This window comes from Ambystoma mexicanum, chromosome 1q, assembly GCF_040938575.1.
Source record: "Ambystoma mexicanum isolate Mex_15411 chromosome 1q, UKY_AmexF1_1, whole genome shotgun sequence".
Taxonomy (NCBI): Eukaryota; Metazoa; Chordata; class Amphibia; order Caudata; family Ambystomatidae; genus Ambystoma; species Ambystoma mexicanum.
The window spans coordinates 1222914043-1222932062 of NC_090922.1; the positions used below are offsets into that span (position 1 = coordinate 1222914043).

The 18020-nt window shown below is 44.2% G+C and overlaps 1 protein-coding gene across 3 annotated transcripts in view; it reads left to right on the forward strand.

The window, feature by feature from the left end:
• Positions 1-18020, forward strand: part of JAK1 (Janus kinase 1) — a 1055078-nt gene that overhangs the window by 496590 nt on the left and 540468 nt on the right. For all 3 annotated transcript variants that reach the window (XM_069641985.1, XM_069641984.1, XM_069641986.1), the window contains one exon: positions 7567-7756. In XM_069641985.1, coding sequence (XP_069498086.1) covers positions 7567-7756 — 190 coding nt within the window. The remainder of the gene's footprint in view (positions 1-7566; positions 7757-18020) is intronic.

The window sequence follows — 18020 nt, forward strand, 5'->3', positions numbered from 1 at the left end:
CCGTTGTGCACAATGAGTAATGAGAAGGTGAATATATTTACCCTGATTGGGTGTACAACCATTTCCCAGAATTTAATCATTTGCTGTTGACTTTGTACCCCGAGTGCGCAAGTGGAGGATGGCCAACAGTTCTTTGGTGCTAGAGTTGGCATTCAGAATTCTTTCATTATAAGTAAAGCTTTTAGACTGAAGTTTGGCTGTTTTGTAGTTATTGGAGGCAGTGGAGAATTTTTCTTCGAGTCCGTTGGGTTTCTTTTCCAGTGCATTTCGGCTGCTCTTTTCACTACGCAAGGTTTTGAGACTAGTAGTGTACCACGTATTTAGATGTGCCTGCAGTTTCGCTTTGCGCACTTTGAGTGGGGCTACTTTATCTACGGCTTCTAGAATGGTGTGATTATACAGCTCAACCAAGACAGATGGGTCAGAGCTGTGCGAGTTAGTGTTGTTGGGAATAGGCAGCAATAGTGGCAGTAGCTTCTCGGCGGTGGTGTTATGTATGTTTGCCCCTCTTAGCTGCTGGTGATACTTGACTCAGGGCATTGTTTGCGAGAGGTTTATCCTGGATAGAGAAGCAGATGACATAATGGTCCGACCAAGCGCATGGCGTGTTGGAGAGATCTTCGTGTCACAATTGAGATCAGCCAGCCAGTCTATTGTTCTACCTTTAGTGTGTGGGGTTGTTAATCCTATGTGAGAAGCCAAGTTCAGTTAGGGTGTTGGTTAAGGCGAGGGCAGTATCGTCTTTGTCATTGAGACCTACGGTTCGATCGCCTAGCAGCATAATTTGGAAATTTGGTTTTCTGTTCTGTGTCAGGAGGTGTGTGATGTCATCCTCGAAGGAAGTTGTGGGGCCCGGGGGTCTGTAAATGAGGTGTGTTGTTATGGTGCGGTAGGCAGTAAGGGGAAGTTTGATGGAAAGAAGGTAGTTTGCAATGATGGCTACTTCTCCACCTCTTGCATTTTCTCGGTCTGTCCTGAGGATGGTGCAGTTGTCAGGTATAGCCAGAGAGAGGGCATGTCCTGCTGCAGCGTGAAGCCATGTCTCTGTGACTGCCAAGAAATCCAGATTGTTGGAGAGAATAAGGTCGGCAACATCCAGAGCATGGGCAACAAGCGATCTGGCGTTAAGTGTGCCTTTGATGGGTATGTTTGAGAATTTTAGGTAAGGTTGTAGGAGTTTTAGGAGTTTTAGCGGCCAAAGGTGAGTTTGTAGGTGAGCTGTTCCCAATGGCTGTAAGAGTCCCATGATCATTTAGATCAGAATTAGACAAAATAGGTTGTGTGGTAAGGTTTGACCTGTTTTCGTAGGTAGATTTATGCTTGGTTAGTTAGGTCTGGGTCTTTTTAAGAGCGTGGGCTTGGGCAATCGATATCAAAGTCTGGTGTTTCTGATGTACACTGGGCATGGTTGGTTAGGGGTGGGTCGGCTGGCGTTTTGCATAATCCAATGCATATGAGTGAGTGGGCAATCAGTTTCAGGAGTAGTCTCTTTATCAAGTTTAACTATAGCTATAGTCCCATTCCCCAGCTTCGTTAAGGGATTGGTGAGTTGTAGCGTAGGTAGGAAATTAGTGGGTGGTATGTCGCAATTTTGGGGTGGTGGTGTTCGAGCCATAGTTGATATTGACTTATGTGAGTAGGGCATGTGGAGGGCTAGTGACAAAATGGCCTAGTACGTGGCTGTTGCAGTCCGCTTATGAGGGGGTCCCGTCTAGGAGGGAGAAGTCACTCGTAGTAGGATATGCGAATTAGGCCCTAAGGGTTAGGTAGAGAACAAAGGGATGTACAGTAGTATTGAATGCTAGCACAAGAAGTAACGTTGGCATATCTCCTAAGATCCTTAAGTAAATATAGTGGTATACACTTCAGTAGTACAGGCCCAGGTAATGTTGGTAATGCAGATAAATCATCTTGAAATCCCTGATGACTGTCACATCTGTAGGATCAACAGACATCTCAGGACATAAGAAATGGGGACAAAGAAATGTATTTTATGACGCCCCAGAGGTTAGGTTGGGCTAGGTATATGGATGAGGGTTTTTCAAAGAAATCAGATTGGAGCAAATCCACTGTGCTCAAGTCCATCAATCAATCACTTCCCTTGGACTATGCCTCTTGGTGATCAAATGAAAGTATAAAGGTCATTCAGTATGTGGGCCTTTAAGTGTCCTCTGTATTTCTTTCTTGGCTGGATCGATGTTTTCAACTACGGTTTCCTTGCTGTGGATGCTCATATGTTTTGAGGTCCTGCTGTCTGCAATTTTCTTTTTGAGCCATTCATTTGTCTTACAAAACCAAGGGAACATCTGAAATTGCCATTGTGCACACACTGGAGCACTCCATGCAAATGCCTGCAACATCTATTGTGATTTGGACTGGTTTACACCAACCCCTAGTCGTAGACGGGCAATTTCACATTCTGTGTGGGCGCACCAGAGGTTTTGGGGACAATCTAATCGGCTGGCCACCAAAACCTTTTTTATAGTTTTGCTTATGTGTGATTGGAGGGCAGGCTTGGGTGAGCCCATGCGTGTATAGTTGGCCACCAAAACCTTTTTTATAGTTTTGCTTATGTGTGATTGGAGGGCAGGCTTGGGTGAGCCCATGCGTGTATAGTTTTATTCAGGGGAGAGCTTGAATCTTTCTAAATTCTGCTGTATTTGGAGTCCTGAGTAAGTACCACTGGAACTTCCCTACTGGTATCGTCTCTGGACTGTTTCCCACCGCTTTCCTATTTCCTATTCCTATTTACTGCCTTGGATGTCTGCCTTGGTTATTGGGAACTGCTGTCACCTAGGAGGACACAGTACCCTACCTCTCCTGTTCCTTTGCGCCTCCTCCTCGTCGTCTTCATTTTGAGATCATTTTCTAATGATTGGCCCACCCTCTTTGTCCATTGTCCATCGAGTCAGATTCTGCTTTGCCAGATTCCTCCATCTTCTAGGAGCCTTCTTCTCTATTGCATTCATTTATGGTTGGTGGGTCCTGCTCTTGAGCAGGCCGATCCTCCTTGTATTTTTGCATCATCAGTTGTCTGGGTTTCAAATCCTTGGGTGACCGGATCCTGGAAAACACATCTGTAAAACAAGAGCTGTTCTCACTTGGTTATTTTAGCCTTCCTACAATGACTTTTCCTGGGATCCATAAGCATGATCACTCAACTCTGAGCCCTGAGTTGGTGGGTTTTTCGTGATACGTACCCTAAGGGATCTCCGTTGTATGAGGTCAAAGGTATTTTCAGGGCCCCTTCAACCACGATTTGCAGTAGACATCTATCGGCTTGAATCCTACTTGGCTGTAGCTCTTTGTGGGGCTGCTGGGACTCCAACCTGGTACTGGAGCTCTTCAAGAGGGTCTCTTTGGGTGCATTCTGGTGTCAGTTGCTGCCTTCTTCCTACCTCTGGGGTAGAACTGGTACATACTTTTCTTTTCCCAATAACCGTGCCTGTAGCTACTGACTTTGTCAGTTCCTATGGGAAACCTTTGAACTCACCTGGAACTACACTGAAGTGAGGTAATTATCTGCCTGTCTCCTTGAATGGAGCTAGGAGTTGTAAGGCCGTCTGTAGCACAAGTAGTGGTAATGTTGGCAGTATCCGGTGTGGTTGCAGTACCAATTGGGGCAGAATTGGTGACTTAAGGTGTGGCCTTAAGACAAGCTGTGGTCACTCTGCTGACTTTAGGCATGGGGCCTTGTTGCTGGTGGCAGTGTTTGCAGGGTTGGATCAGGTTCTGTCACTGGTGGAAGAGGCCTTGGTAGGGACAGGAATAATATCCTGACCTGGCGTGTATGCAGGCGTAACAGTAGGTACAATTATCTTGCATGGCCTAGCATCAAGGGTTTGAGCCATAGTTTGGGTAATTGCATAGCAGGAAGAGGTAGTGTAAGCAGCAGTTGATATTGTTACTACATTACAAGGGTTGGCACCATGAATAGAAGCAGGTGAAATCATTTCACTAGGCACTTTAACATCAGCATGCACATTAATGGAGGCAAATCTAGTACAAGACGTGGCAACACGGGTGACAGTAGGTATAGTTGTAATGGCAGAGGAGGCAGCATGCAAATTGACTGGTACGATTACCTTGCACAAGGGGGCCCAGGCATTGCTTAAATTGGTAGCTGCGGCAGCATTTTGCATGTAGATCTTAGTGATTCTATGATGATGGGGAGGAGGCCTTTTCTTAGTGCAGTCTTCATCGTCTGATATCTGGAGTAGTTTGGGCCATGAAGAAGTGGAGGAACCATAGGGACGAGAGTACGTTCTGGAACACAAGTGGCAGTTTCTTGCATGGATTGTAGGTATGATTGTGCGGTAGCCACAAGAGTGTCTCCCAAGTAGAGACTGCCTAGTGTAGTAGCCGGGAGTGTACCCTGTGTGTTGTGCTGATCCTATGCAGCTTGGATTTTCTTTTAAATAATCTGCACCCTATCCTAATGCATTTGTAACAAATGGTTTGTCAACATTGTACTGTTGATAGGATTATCCTACCGCAATGTTTTGAAATGTTGGAAATGTATGGTCCCTCTTCTTTCTGGAGTGTCCATACTACATTTACCTCTACAAGAGAGTTGTTTGTTCTGCTAGAATAATACACTCAGACGTAACCCCTTCTAATCATGCACCTAATTTTCTAAGTGGCCAAGCCAGGTGTACTTGCACAACCATCAAAAGCCAGCTCTGTGGTTATACCAATTCAGAGAATGCCACTTGTATAGAAAATATTGAAACTGTGACCAAGAATTAGCTTAGTCAAAATGAATATATAAAAAAGGACTACCAAACAAAGGGGAAATACCCTGGGACAGGCTCTCCAACACATACAGTGGTGCTAAAAACAGTACTTGGAATCATAGAGACCATTTGCTTTCGCGCTGCCACACAACCACTGTAGCATCCTACACTGTCTGCATATCCCATTACTTGCTCTTCAGTCCATTCTTGACAAAGCTGTGTAAGCCGGCCTCCGCACCAGCAACCCCAGGACTTGCACCTAAGGGATCATGGTTTATGTAAATGTACTCCCCATAGCTCGAGCTACCATATCCCTCAGCACTGATCAACCACATGCTGGGCCCATCACTCAACCATAGATGCCCCTACGAGTACTACTTGACAAAATGCGGAAATGCAGAAGTGCAAAGAACTGCCTAAAACATCAAGAATACTGTTATCACATAGTATTCTTCCTTTCCTCAACACCCCTTGGAGCATACACCCATGCTTATATGTACACTGCCTCTCTTATCTGTATGTTCTACCTAGTGTACCTGCCTCAAACTTCATGTTTTACAGTTAACACTTATTCCACACCTTTCCTTCTACCACTGATTCTAGACTGGATATCCCTGGCATTTGACTCATTTCCCATGTACTCAAGCTACCTAAGCATGGCTAGCCCACTATGGTTGCAGCAGGTGCAGTATAAAGAACAATTTTACTTACTTACAATGAAAGCACAATGCGTGCAGCATTTAAACTTCTGAATAGTCTCTTGAACAATGAATAATCAAGCAGTCCACTGTAAAGCCGGAATAGTTTCCTTTTAGCATTTAAACTTTTGAATTTCAAGTTTTGCAGGGTATAACAACTGCTCACATCAAGCAGGCCCCTAATTTGTACTTTGCTTCCAGAACTGGTGTTCAGTAACCATTCTGGTGGATCATGATTGTGTCGCCAGCCTTTATGTCCCTCAGGAAATACGTTGACAATGGATATGTGATCTCTAGATCCTATTAGGCTTCCATGGTGTTGCAAATGTGAGAGGTTTCTGCTTTTTAGTTTGTTCTAGTAAAACAGCAGAGCCATTGGGTTGTCGAGTATAGCCACCCCATTTACCAGAATTTGAATGATTTTCCTTTACGTTTAACATGCTTCTTTTTTCCCTTAATGGGATTATCCTTCGACATGGACCTGGGCCTTGTGAGAACCAATTGTGACTCTGAAATGCAAATCCTGAGTACATCTTGATAAACAGGAAATATTTTAGGCTGGGAAAATAAATCCTTTAACAAGCTTTCTCTTTGTCCTGCTCAGATGGCGATGTGCTATGACTTGGAGAAAACTCTATAGCTTCTTCAACTGACCTTATTATTAGAGGAATTGTGTAAATACATAAGGTCACCAACCACCATGTTGAAGAGCTCAATGGAGAACATTAACAGTTCGACATGGTCTCTATTATAGCTAGGTAATGTGATTAGTACTCCAAATGTGGTGATAAAGGTATCGTGTGTTCATTGTGCAATTATGATTTGTGCTGTATTCACCATCGTGTTTGTTGGCTTTGAAAGTTACTGATTTTTCTTCAGTAAATCCAAGATGGATCTTGTTTTCTTAGAAAAGGGAAATAGCTAAACCCGAAACTATTGCTATATAAATCCCCAACTTGTATTTTAAGAGGTGGTCACGGGGGAATCTCAGAAAATTGACATTTGGAATCTTTCGTGCACAGTACATATCCAAGTATTCAGGTTTACCTGGCTCCAATGGAGATATTGCTCCTACGTTGATGACATAGATATAATGGGATGCCATTTTATTGTTATTTAGGTGTGTTCAAGAAAGAGTTATAGAAGTAGCACCCAACCTAGAGACTCTTTGGTCTGTAAATGCAATGGTGTAAATTGGATCCCCAAGGAGGAAGGGGTCCACAGCTCCTTAATTGAGGCATAAGCGCTGCAGGGATGGTCGCAAGATATCTAGATCAAATACCTTAAAGCCTGTTGTCCTTGTAGAAGGTAGTATGTCATAAATGTCCGTGTGTTCAGACAGAGTATTGCTGCATCACTGTCTTTGCAGGTTACATCCTTTTGCAGGCATCTTTGTTTTTGTACTAGTTTAACGGCACTTGCAGCACCCGTTCTCATGCTGGTGGATATGTTTTTAGTAGATTTCCTCTGAAATAATTGTCCAAGTATCTGGTTCCAAAACCTTTGGCATCTTTGGAAATTAGTGATATTTCTACAACACAGGAATACTTGTGAAGGTACCCAACCAATAGCATATCAATTTCTCGTTCTACTGTGAACCTGAAAGAACATTCCCTGGAATTGAACCAGTAGATGGTCAACCTTTTTTTTAATGGTGAATGAAGAAGCCCCTCGCCACAAAGTAGATTACAGAATGTTTACTGCAACATGCTAGTACTCTATTAAAGTGGATTTGGTGTACATAACAGGGGCTTGTGACTGAAATGATTTACAAAGAGGTTTGGATTAATGGGCTAATGCAGACCCCTGGTACTGCAACCATTTAGAAGTAAGTGATCTCATTCTTTGAGAAAGGTAGTCGGTAGGAGCTGATAACGACTGAAGTCAGCAGTCCATACAACTGGGACTTTTGTGGTGAAGTTACCCACAAAGTGGCTCATAAGAAATCTCCATGAAACAAATGAAATTGTCTGCCATGAAATACAGTGTAACACAGGTGCTATGTTGACAAGATATGGCATGGTAGAGGGGCGGTATGTTTGAATATTTGACGGCTCTAATGGATTGCTTTGTCCACAAATCACAGTGCTTATGACATTCATTTTTGTCTTTATTCTTTATTTCATTTTCAGGATGCATCAAAATATGTAAAACATTACAAGAACTTCCAGATTGAAGTGAACAAATGGGGATATTGTCTGCATGGCACAGACAAGTATTTCATATCATTACGAGAATTAATGGATCACTTAAAAGGTCAAATACTCAGAACAGACAATGTGAGCTTCACGTTAAGGAAATGTTGCCCCCCTAAGCCCAGAGGTATGGTCTTTCGGTTGTATATTCCAACGTAGGAAATCATTGTTGATATTAAGCAATGAAAATAGCTTCATTGTTTTTCTGTTGGCTTTGTGTTGGTTTCCAATTGATAGCAAATGTGCATGTATGTTTAAAATGTGTGACTTTCATAGTTGTTTGTTTATTTTAGCACCACACATGCCACTCACCACACGCACATCCTTCCATCCTACTCCACCAATACAACACTGTCATCACACAGGCACTCGTCAAAATTGCACCCCTCAAATTACAAAAAACCCACAACAGCAACCACCACAAACCATGGCTCAACAGTTCCCTCCTCCCTACCAAGCTGGATGTCGGACACCTAGAAATAGCCTGGTAAAAGAATTCATGCCTCTCAACCAAGACACCCCTCAGACACTGCTGCAACAAATAGAAAACTGCCATATGCAATGCCAAATCCACCCATTACTTCCAAGCACTCCAATCGTACCCGGAAACTATTCAACATTGTCAAGTCCCTCTTTAAACCACCATCCACACCTTCCGCACCCCCATCCACGTAATAATCCAACTCGTTCATGAACTACTTCAACTCCAAAATACACAAAATCAGGACAGCCCTCAGCTCTACCACTCCCAACACTCAAATATTCCAACACATGGGACACTTTTCACCCTACCAACACCCTCAACACCCTCACTGCCAAAACAAAACCTGCACGCTTTCTGGATGACGCCTACCTACCTACCTCAAGCTGCATCCAATTGCACCACCACCTTCGCTCTTTACTGGCTCAAAATCAACTCCTTTCTCACATGGTCAGTGGAGTAACTTTGCTGAGAATGTTGGGGGGACAGGCGTGGGGTGGAGGGAGGGCAGCTGGTGGTTCTTAGGTATCGTTTCGGCCAAATTGTTTGTTAAAATTTGCTTGAATGGTAGATTTGACTGAATTCGGTCACCACCATTAGTTCAACGAAGTCGAAGATACTGAACATGAGGAGCCAGGGTTGCGGGGGTGTGTCCCGCTCCCCATTTTTGGCTTTGGTGGTTGTGGGGCATCCCCCACTTCCACAGCATTGGTGGCAGGGGACCCCAAAAAAAAGAAAAATTGACCCTGCAGCGTCAGATCCGACCTGCGTTAGATGGATGGATCTGACGCTGCAGGGTACAGGAGAGGCGGCGGAGGGAGAAAAGGTATGTAAAGGGGGTTTATGGGTGTACTGGTGGTTTGCGGGGACATGGGTTTGGTTTTTTGTACAGAGGTAAAAACGTATTTGCAGCAAAAATGACTACGTCAATTTTGCTGTGATTTTGTACATAGGTTAAACAACCTAAATCCCTGAGGGATAACACTAGACTACTACACCACAACAGTCCATCCATTGCTGACGCTCTGTTATAACTTTCATAAGACTGGTGGCCTATATTTGAAATTCAGTTGACGCTCTGTTATAACTTTCATAAGACTGGTGGCCTATATTTGAAATTCAGTTGGGCCTGACACATCTTCAGCCGGCCTGCCATGCACCCAGTGTGTATACATTGGGTGGTCCTGTCCTCCCAAAATTTAATGCTGCAAGCGATTTAGAGCAGTAAATGATTTAACCTTCCTGGGTGCCCCATGTAAAGGTACAAAGATCCATATCATGAGGTGAGAAAACAACCATTAGCAATGTTTGTTTTTTATGGTAGCCTTTTTTATTTCTTAAGTGGCTTTTTCTTATAGGTTTTGTTAAAACAAGCATTCACTTAGAATCAAATGTTTAGGTGAAGAGGAAAACATAGAAAACACAGTAGAGCACCATGATTTTAACAATACATAATTGAGTCAAAAACTGGTCTAGAGCTGTGTATTTAAACACAAGAAGAGGTTAACAGTGTTCAGATTCAACTTTTCACATAACTGCATATACAATGTGCAGAAACTCCTTATGTTTGTAAAGGATGAACTGGAGGTGTGTACAATATTACTTCATACCAAACAAAACCTCTTAATTACACTGATGTAGAATATTGTATTTGAAATCTGATTCTTTTCATACAGTCATGTAGACAAATGATGGTCACTTCTGTGTTGAAGTGGTTGAAATAATAATGGCCAGCGGAGGCTGGTCCAAGACCGGGAGAGACTGGTCCGACGTCTGTTAGCAAATAGAACGAGTTCAGTGTGTTCCTTGACTATGGTCTTGAAACAATTTGCCACGGGGAACACCGACGTTTTGATTGATAGTAATTCTCAATCTTCTTCTGGGGCCTTTATATGTTTGGGTCTCCCTATGGGGAAGAGAAGGAAAGGAGGGATCCACTTAGAGAAGGGTACCAAGTGTTTCTATAAGGGTCACAGTGTGTGGGGGTGAAGGTTAAAATGGCACTGGAAAAGTGCTGGTAAAAGAAAATAGCGAAGGGCTGTGGGCCCTGGCAGTATAGCAACTGACCTTTCCCCGGAAGCTGTGTGGGAACTCCTGTGCTTCCAGAGGTTGGTAGGGGTGCAGATTTTCAGAGTGAATTCTGAAGATATAGTCAGTGCAAATACTTGCTGGCATCCACGTGAGTGTCTGGGTGTCTGGATCGATTTAGAATTCCAAACGCTGTGGAAGAGGGGTACAACAAAATGGGGGGCGACAGTCAGTGTACTGAGGTCGCAAAAAAATTACCATCAGTATGTGCTAGAAAAATGGCACCTGGGTATTGCGCCATGCCCTGTGAGGGTGCCAAGACATCCTCACCTGAGTAGGGAAAGGCTGGTGGCCGGCTCGTCCGAGATCGCCGTGCGCTCATTGTCTGGCGAACGTCCGTGATGTACTGAGATGGTGCTGTGGAGGCATCTATGTGTGCGCATGTGCGCGCGATCAGCGTGGTGTAGTGGGCGCATGCGCGGAGCCTACCAGGAAGGTGTTACTGCCTCGCGCATACGAGTACGGTCGCCTGGGGATGGCGTCCATGGCAACCGAAGGGCTGCGGCAGCTGGAGCCTGCAGTGCATGCGCTCCAAGCTGGAGGTGGATCCGAGTAATGGACTGCGGTCCCAAAGGTAAGTAAATGGGGTGGGATAGTGCAGCCGATGCCTTTTGATGTGCATGGAGGCCATGTGGAAGGGCTATGGGAAGATCAAGGGGACTGGCGGCTGGAATGACTGGCCAGAGCTGTGTGCTTGAGACTGGGCACATAGGGGCATACGGGACTGGTCCTGCTGAATGGTCATGTGTGTGCGATCTGCCAAGGCAGGCAGGAGGCACGCTCCTGTGTGGAGGAGAGCACGGGAGAGCAAAGAGGCGGGACAAGTCGTCTATCAGGTAGTGGCTTGGTAGTCCATGGGGGCCGCCTCGTTCAAACCTGTGGTTAAGGTTTTAAGTTTAAACATCCACCAGGATTCTTTGTAGTTCAGAGAATTGGTGATGCCTGTGACCCAGTCAATCACCCACCATTTGAATGAGTCATGGGGATGCTGTAGTTCCATGAAGTGAGATACCAGGGGTGCAGTGTGTATTTTACACCTGATCCTAGATTTGTGATCATTTACTCTTTTATGTACCCGTCTGGATGTTTGACCTACATATCTGAGTTTGCAGGTGCATTCAATAAGGTAAATCACGTTGGTAGTTTTACAATTGGTGAATTGGCGGAGCTCCCATTCTTTGTCTCCTATATGAAAGGATTTCATTTTTTTCTTCTGGTTGCATGCCAGGCATGTGCCACATGGATAATGCCCTCTGATTTCCCGCATATTCCATAGTGTGGATCTTATGGGCTTGCGTCGGGACCTGGCATGGGTCAATCGATCTTTCAGGTTCTTGTTCCTCTTCAGGGCCATCCTTGGCAGTGGTTCATCGGGAAGACTGAGTTGAACAATGGGCCAGTATTTTTTGATCATGTGTCTAAATTGCGAGGTGTTAGCTCCAAACGTAGAGATGCAGGGCAATATATTCTCTCTATTAGGGTCATGCGTTTTGGGAGTTAGCAACGTTTCTCTGGGTGTGTAGAGGGCCCTCTTCATGGTGTTTTTGAGCAATTTTCCGGGGTAGCGCCTTGTAGCCAATTTTTGTTGTAGAAGATTAGCGTGAAACTTAAATTCTTCTGTACTGGTACAGTTCCTACGTATTCTGAGGAATTGTCCGTAAGGCAGATTGTTGCGTAGATTTCTGGGGTGGTGGCTATTGTAATGGAGGATGGTATTTCTATTTCTTTTTTGAAAATGGAACATTTAAGCTGGTTGTTGTCAGCACTGATTTTGAGATCCAAAAAATGAATACTTGTGTTGTTGTGTTCCATGGTGAATTGTATATCTTCTGATCTTCCGTTGATCCATGTGAAGAAGTTCTGTAGTTCGCTGTTTTCTCCTTCCCAGATAAAGATGATATCATCTATGTATCTTCGCCATGAGTAAATGTTAGCCTTGAATGGGTTGTTATCATTAAGGATGAAGCTTTGTTCATATTCGGCCATGTATATTATTGCCATACTGGGGGCGAATGCTGCGCCCAGGCAGTGCCACAGATTTGTAGATAGAATGAATTGTTGAACCTGAAGAAATTGTTTGTGAGTGCTAGTTCTAACAGTTCTACGATTAAGTTAATGGGCACTCTCCTTTGTGTCATGTGTAGAGTTAGGTGATGCCTAATGCATTCAATAGCTTTGTTTTGCGGAATGCTCGTATAGAGACTTTTGATGTCCATCTTGACTAGTTGCTTCCTGGTGTTGTCAAAAGGTTGGTATTCAAAGGCTGTGATGGTCATCATAGTATCTTTAAGGTAGGAGGCTGTTTGTTGGCAGAGTGGTTTAAGAAAGTAGTCTATAAATTGACAAAAGGGTTCCAGAATGGAGCCGCAGCCGGACACTATAGGTCTCCATGGCGGCATGGTGGTGTTATTATGGATCTTTGGTAGTGCGTAAAAGGTGGGGGTTCTCCCCTCTGTAGTATTGAGGAAGGCCTCTTCTTTCTCCGAGATCCAGTCTCTTTCCAATGCGAATTTGGTAATTTCTTGTATCTTGACTTTGATAGTGCTGGTCGGGTCTTTCTGCAGTTTTTTGTAATTGTTTTCATCGTCTAGAAGTGCCTTCACCATGGTGTTGTATTGCTCCATGTTCTGAACTACTATGCCTCCTCCTTTATCAGCTGCTTTTATAACCAAATTATCATTATTGGCAAGTGTTTTCAGGGCTTGGCGTTTTCCATTGGTGAGGTTTTGTCTCTGGTGTTGTGTTTTTTGGAGTTTCTTGATTTCTGATGTGATGCACTTTTCAAAGGTGAGGATTGAGGAAGGTAATTGATTGTCTTTTGGATTTAAGTTGGATTTAAGTCTGAGACCAGTGTCTTCTGTGGTATGAATGTCGTCTTGGTCCATAAAGTAAATCTTTCTCCGGATGGAACGGAAAAAGTTTTGAAATTCTCTGTCAATTTTGAACCAATCAGTGTTGTTTGTAGGTACATCTGATAGGCCTTTGGCTAGTAATGCGGTTCCATCTTGTGTGAGGGGGCAGCCTGACAGATTGAAAATCGGAATGGTGTTTAACGTCTCCTGTTGCCTCTCCTGCCCCTGCTGGGGCGGTTCCACTGAGGGTAGCTGAAAAATGGCATTTGCATTGGTGCTGGTGGGGGTCCCCAGTAGCCTCCTCTGGGGCCCCCTTGCCCTAAAAAAGGCATCATTGGGGGAGGTGGTTGGAACTGGCCCATGTTTCGGTTCCTTCCTCTAGACTGGGATTGGTCATCAGATAATGAATCGGAGCTTGAAGCTCCCGAGAATGAGACCCCCTTTCGTCAGATCCTATTGAGGCCTCCTTGTCTTGCTGTTCTTTCCTTTTCTTTTTTGTCCTTGTAGTCGTCAGAAAGATATGGATATACTACTTCCAGTTTGAAGTTTTTTTATATCTTTGGCTAGTTTTTTGTGTTTTTTCTCTAAAAGTGGAGGCCATAAAGGTGTCCAATGTTTTATCAATTTCTTTCAGTTTTTCTCTGGCATTTGCTATGGTGTCATCAGAGATGAATTTAGTCTCTTCCGTTTTGAGGTCTATAAGCATTTGAGTGTGAATTATTTTGGCTGTGGTGATTGTCAATGCCATGAGATCTCTGCTGCACTTGGTAGCGATTTTGCTGACATCTGTCTTGTATAGTTTGTCCTCCAGAAATAATTCCGGTTCATTTCTAATTAATAGTCCTGCTGGCACCATGTTGACTCTCAGATATTCCCGGAGGAAGTGGCCGTGAACCTATGTCCTGAAGCATTTCTTTTTTAGATTCAGAAGGTCTTCGCCTGTGGCTGTGGAATCTAGGTGAGCTTGGCCCCCCTCCATGTTGAATAAGGTAGGGCCATGAATAATGTCATTTATTTGTTCCTCTGAAAAGCTGAGGGTGTGCTCCATAATGGGGGTTTGGTCAGAAGGGCTAGACAGGACAGGACCACCCAATGTATACACATTTTGATCTCTCAGCCCACTATATCCTGTCCGACTTTAGGGCTGTCCCTCCAGTTATAAGTATGCCATGCACCCAGTGACACAACATAACATTCACAAACTTAATTCCAATAGAACTTACACACAATGCATTAAGTCAACACACATAAGCTTGCCTTCACTCTCACACATAAATGCACCAGCACCTCCACTGACATACACTGTGTGCACACAACATTATGTGTACATGTACAATAACACATGGAAACAGTGGCACCACGTCCATTGAGCAGAACAGACTTCATCACCCCCTGATCCCTGAAATTTTGGGCTAAGTTGACTTGACCTAGCTGAACAATAAAGCTGTGGCCGAAAGGGACAGATTCACTGAAATGTCAGCATTTCCCTTGATTTTTCCTTACATTGAAAGGCAGAAGCCATCGGTTAATGCAGTGCAGTGGGTGACCAAGAATACTTGGTGTACATTTTTAAATGCCATATATCTCCAAACTTGGGTTTTGCACAGCACCTTGCATGCGTACGTGCTGCTGATAGATTTTTTTCTACAAGATTCTGACTGATTAAAATTAAGGTATGTTTTCCTGTGTTCAAATGGCTCCAAGCAGTGGATTACCAAGCAGGAGAGGCGGGGGGGGGGCAAGCTGCCCCCGTGGCTCTTTTAAGAGCCAGACCGGGCCATTAGTCATTGGGACACCTCTCCCGTTCGGCACATCAAAAGGGGCGCCCAGCGGCAAAGGAGTCCCGCTGGCCGGACAATGTGTGCTGAGAAATTGCTGCTCAGCACACTCATTGTCCTGGCAGCAGGACACCTTACCCGTTCCGAATGGTAGAGGTGTCCCGCTGGCAGGACAATGTCCCAAGGAGCTACGGGGCAGCAGAGGATCCTCGCGTTGTTCTGTATCAACAGAGCATTACAATGTGAGACATTAGGCACTGATGGGAGGGAGGGGGATACTATTAGCAGGGACTTTTGTCCCTTTAGAAATGTGAATGGGAGGGAGTGATCAGAAGTGAGAACGGTGCATAATGTTGCATGCTTTATGAAATAATGACTATGGCTTTAAAACCCAAGGGGGATTTGTTAGACTCACATTAATCTACATGATGCTATTGTGACTTTGCATGCAGAATGGAGAGAATAAAACTAAAGCCATACTCCCATTGCTCAACATATTTCTATGACAATGTATATAGTGTATGGTTAGTTGACTATGAAAGGCTAGTTTATTATGTAATGTGGTTTGCTTCCAAGGCATTGATATAAATAATTATTTAAGCAGATGAAATGTAAAGTGAAACCTTAATAAATATCTATATCAACTAAACCTGGAAGATGTGCGCGGTCGCTTAAATTGAACACATCCCCGTTTCGCCATTTAACCAACTGTGTGATCCTGACCAAATCATTTAATCACATTGTACCTTATCTGCAGCTCTGCAAGTGACTCTGATTCACTTCAAAGCTTATTTTAATGTATCATGGTATTATAACGGAAAAGCCTAATGACTACAGAGTTGTTCCACATATAACAATAGTGCAATTTAGGTATTTTGCACCACAAAGTTATTTGTCACTTGGCTTATTTATGGCAACTTATTCTAAAGCCACTTCCATGGTGCCTCCAAGTATCAAGGACTGATGATGCGCCTTGCAATGTACTTTTCTTTGAAGTCACTTCTGTTGGTGCAATCCATATAATAATTAGGAGGTTTGCATGTATTTTGCCTCAGAGGGCTTGGACAGAGCTCTAATAGATGTGTTTCCTGCATCTGGAATGATCCTGCAGTTTTATTTTTGTTGCTGTGTGTTAAAATGCCATCTTCCACTAATGTTACCAAAAAGGTAGATAGGGTAGGGGTGGGCGGTTTTGGGGCGCCAATGAGACCATGTGGAATTCCACAAACTGCATTTCGTTGCTCACCGCCCTCCAACCCACCACTCTTACAATGCTGGATACTCCCCTGCTTAGTTTGGTAAGTGAAGTCGTTTTTGGTGGCCTGTAACCTGAACCATGACACCTATTTACTAATTTGTACCAAACCGTCCTGAAAGTGTCTGCAAAACTCGAAATACTTTTTGCCAGTTTGGTGAAGATTATTTTTGGTAGCAGGGGGAAAAGTTATACATGGCTCCTAAAAGTTTGCTTTTAACACAAAATCCCATACGGTTCCTTCTGCGCACCTAGAGCAAAAACTGTTTAACAAAGGTTCACCATGTGTGGAAGGCGTATAGCACTCAAATTAATTTCACAGAATTTGCAGAGTACGACAGTTTTGGGTCACTGAGTTTCTCAGCTTGACTCTTTCAACTCTACTTGGGGAGGGCGCACTTTCCACCAACTTCATTTTGAAATTAGGATGGTGGTGCTTTAGTAGCATCTGAAAAGTGGCAAGACTAATTTTAGAGCCGTTGCAGAGCTGTGGCTTGCCACAGAGAATGCACCATTTGTTATTGGGGCCTTAATGTGTACTGTGTCCAAATGTGACACACGCCCTCACTAGGTTCAGCCCGCAGCCCAGCCCCCCAACAAACATACACAAACACAATTCTATATATATATTTTTATTTTTATTTTTTAAGTACCCCGGCTGTGCTTTCAAATGCCGCCCGGGCTACGTCTCATGTTACACCAACCTAACCTCTTCGCACTCAAGCACCTCTAGATAGAAACCAGCAAGCTGAATGAGCTTTCTAGTTCCTGTCTGTGTGTCGCACAAACATAAAGCCGAAAGCTATTCTCTGCGCCGTGGCCCCTGGAAGTGTTGCTGCTAGCGTGGCAGCACAGGCGGCAGGCCCTGCAACACCCAGTTCAGCACCCTGGCTGCTGACTTTGAGTCAGACCAGCCAGGGTGAGGGACTGAGCCATCGAGGGCATCCCGGCTCTGAATGTGTTGCAGCACGGGTGCCGGGCATCTCAGCATTATGTAATGAGACAGCGCAAGCCTTGCTGTGCACCCCAGCCGGGCTTGCACTGTCCAATTACATAATTGATGATTGCGGCCCCCCTGCCCTCCCTCCAAAAGATGGGGGGAACAAAAAGGCATGCCACAGAAGTTGTGGGGGGGGTCAAAAACCCGCCCCCCCCTAGAATTATCCCGCTGTACTCAAAACAGGACAAATCTCCCCTCCCCACATCCTCCTTCAAATAAACAAGTCTTGAATCCACACTCCCTGAAAACTACTGCCCCATTATTATCCTACCATATGTGAGGGGTCAGAAATGGGTCGGACACAAGGTATTCATATTCTCAAGTAAAGCCATTTATTAAACCAAAAATGGGTCAGGAAACTACTTAACTGGTCCTATTCGAAGAGGAATTTCCCTACCACATAGATCCAAACTAAGGATCAGTCTATTTCAGGAAGTCGGTAACTGAAAAACCATCCTTGTGTCCAAAACATCCTATCCAGACTATCACACTAAAACAAATTAGCAGGTGCAAGGAAAGGTCTTTTTCTTGGTGTTGGCAGAAAGTGTTTGAACCCTGAAATGTAATAATGACTCCAACAAAAATGATCTCCAAGGTAAAGACCCTTGGATCCAGGGAGTGGTTCCTTTCCCCTGGTTTCTTGAATAGGATGGCAATAGTTCCACTTTAATTAACAGTTCATTTTGTTTCTTCACTGAACTCACAAAGTTCTGGTTTCAAGTTTTGCAAGTCTTTCTGTGAAGTTTCCCTTCGCTCTGCAGATTGGTGTAATCTGCTGCCAGGAATCTTCATTCAATCTCATCCATCTGGTATACTCGCCTGCCAGGGTTTCTTTTATGGTTCCTTTCAGATCCCCTGGTTTACTCTCCTGCTAGGAACATTACATAGCTTAAATTGCCTGGTGTACTTGGCAGCCATCTTAATTGATTCACAGTCC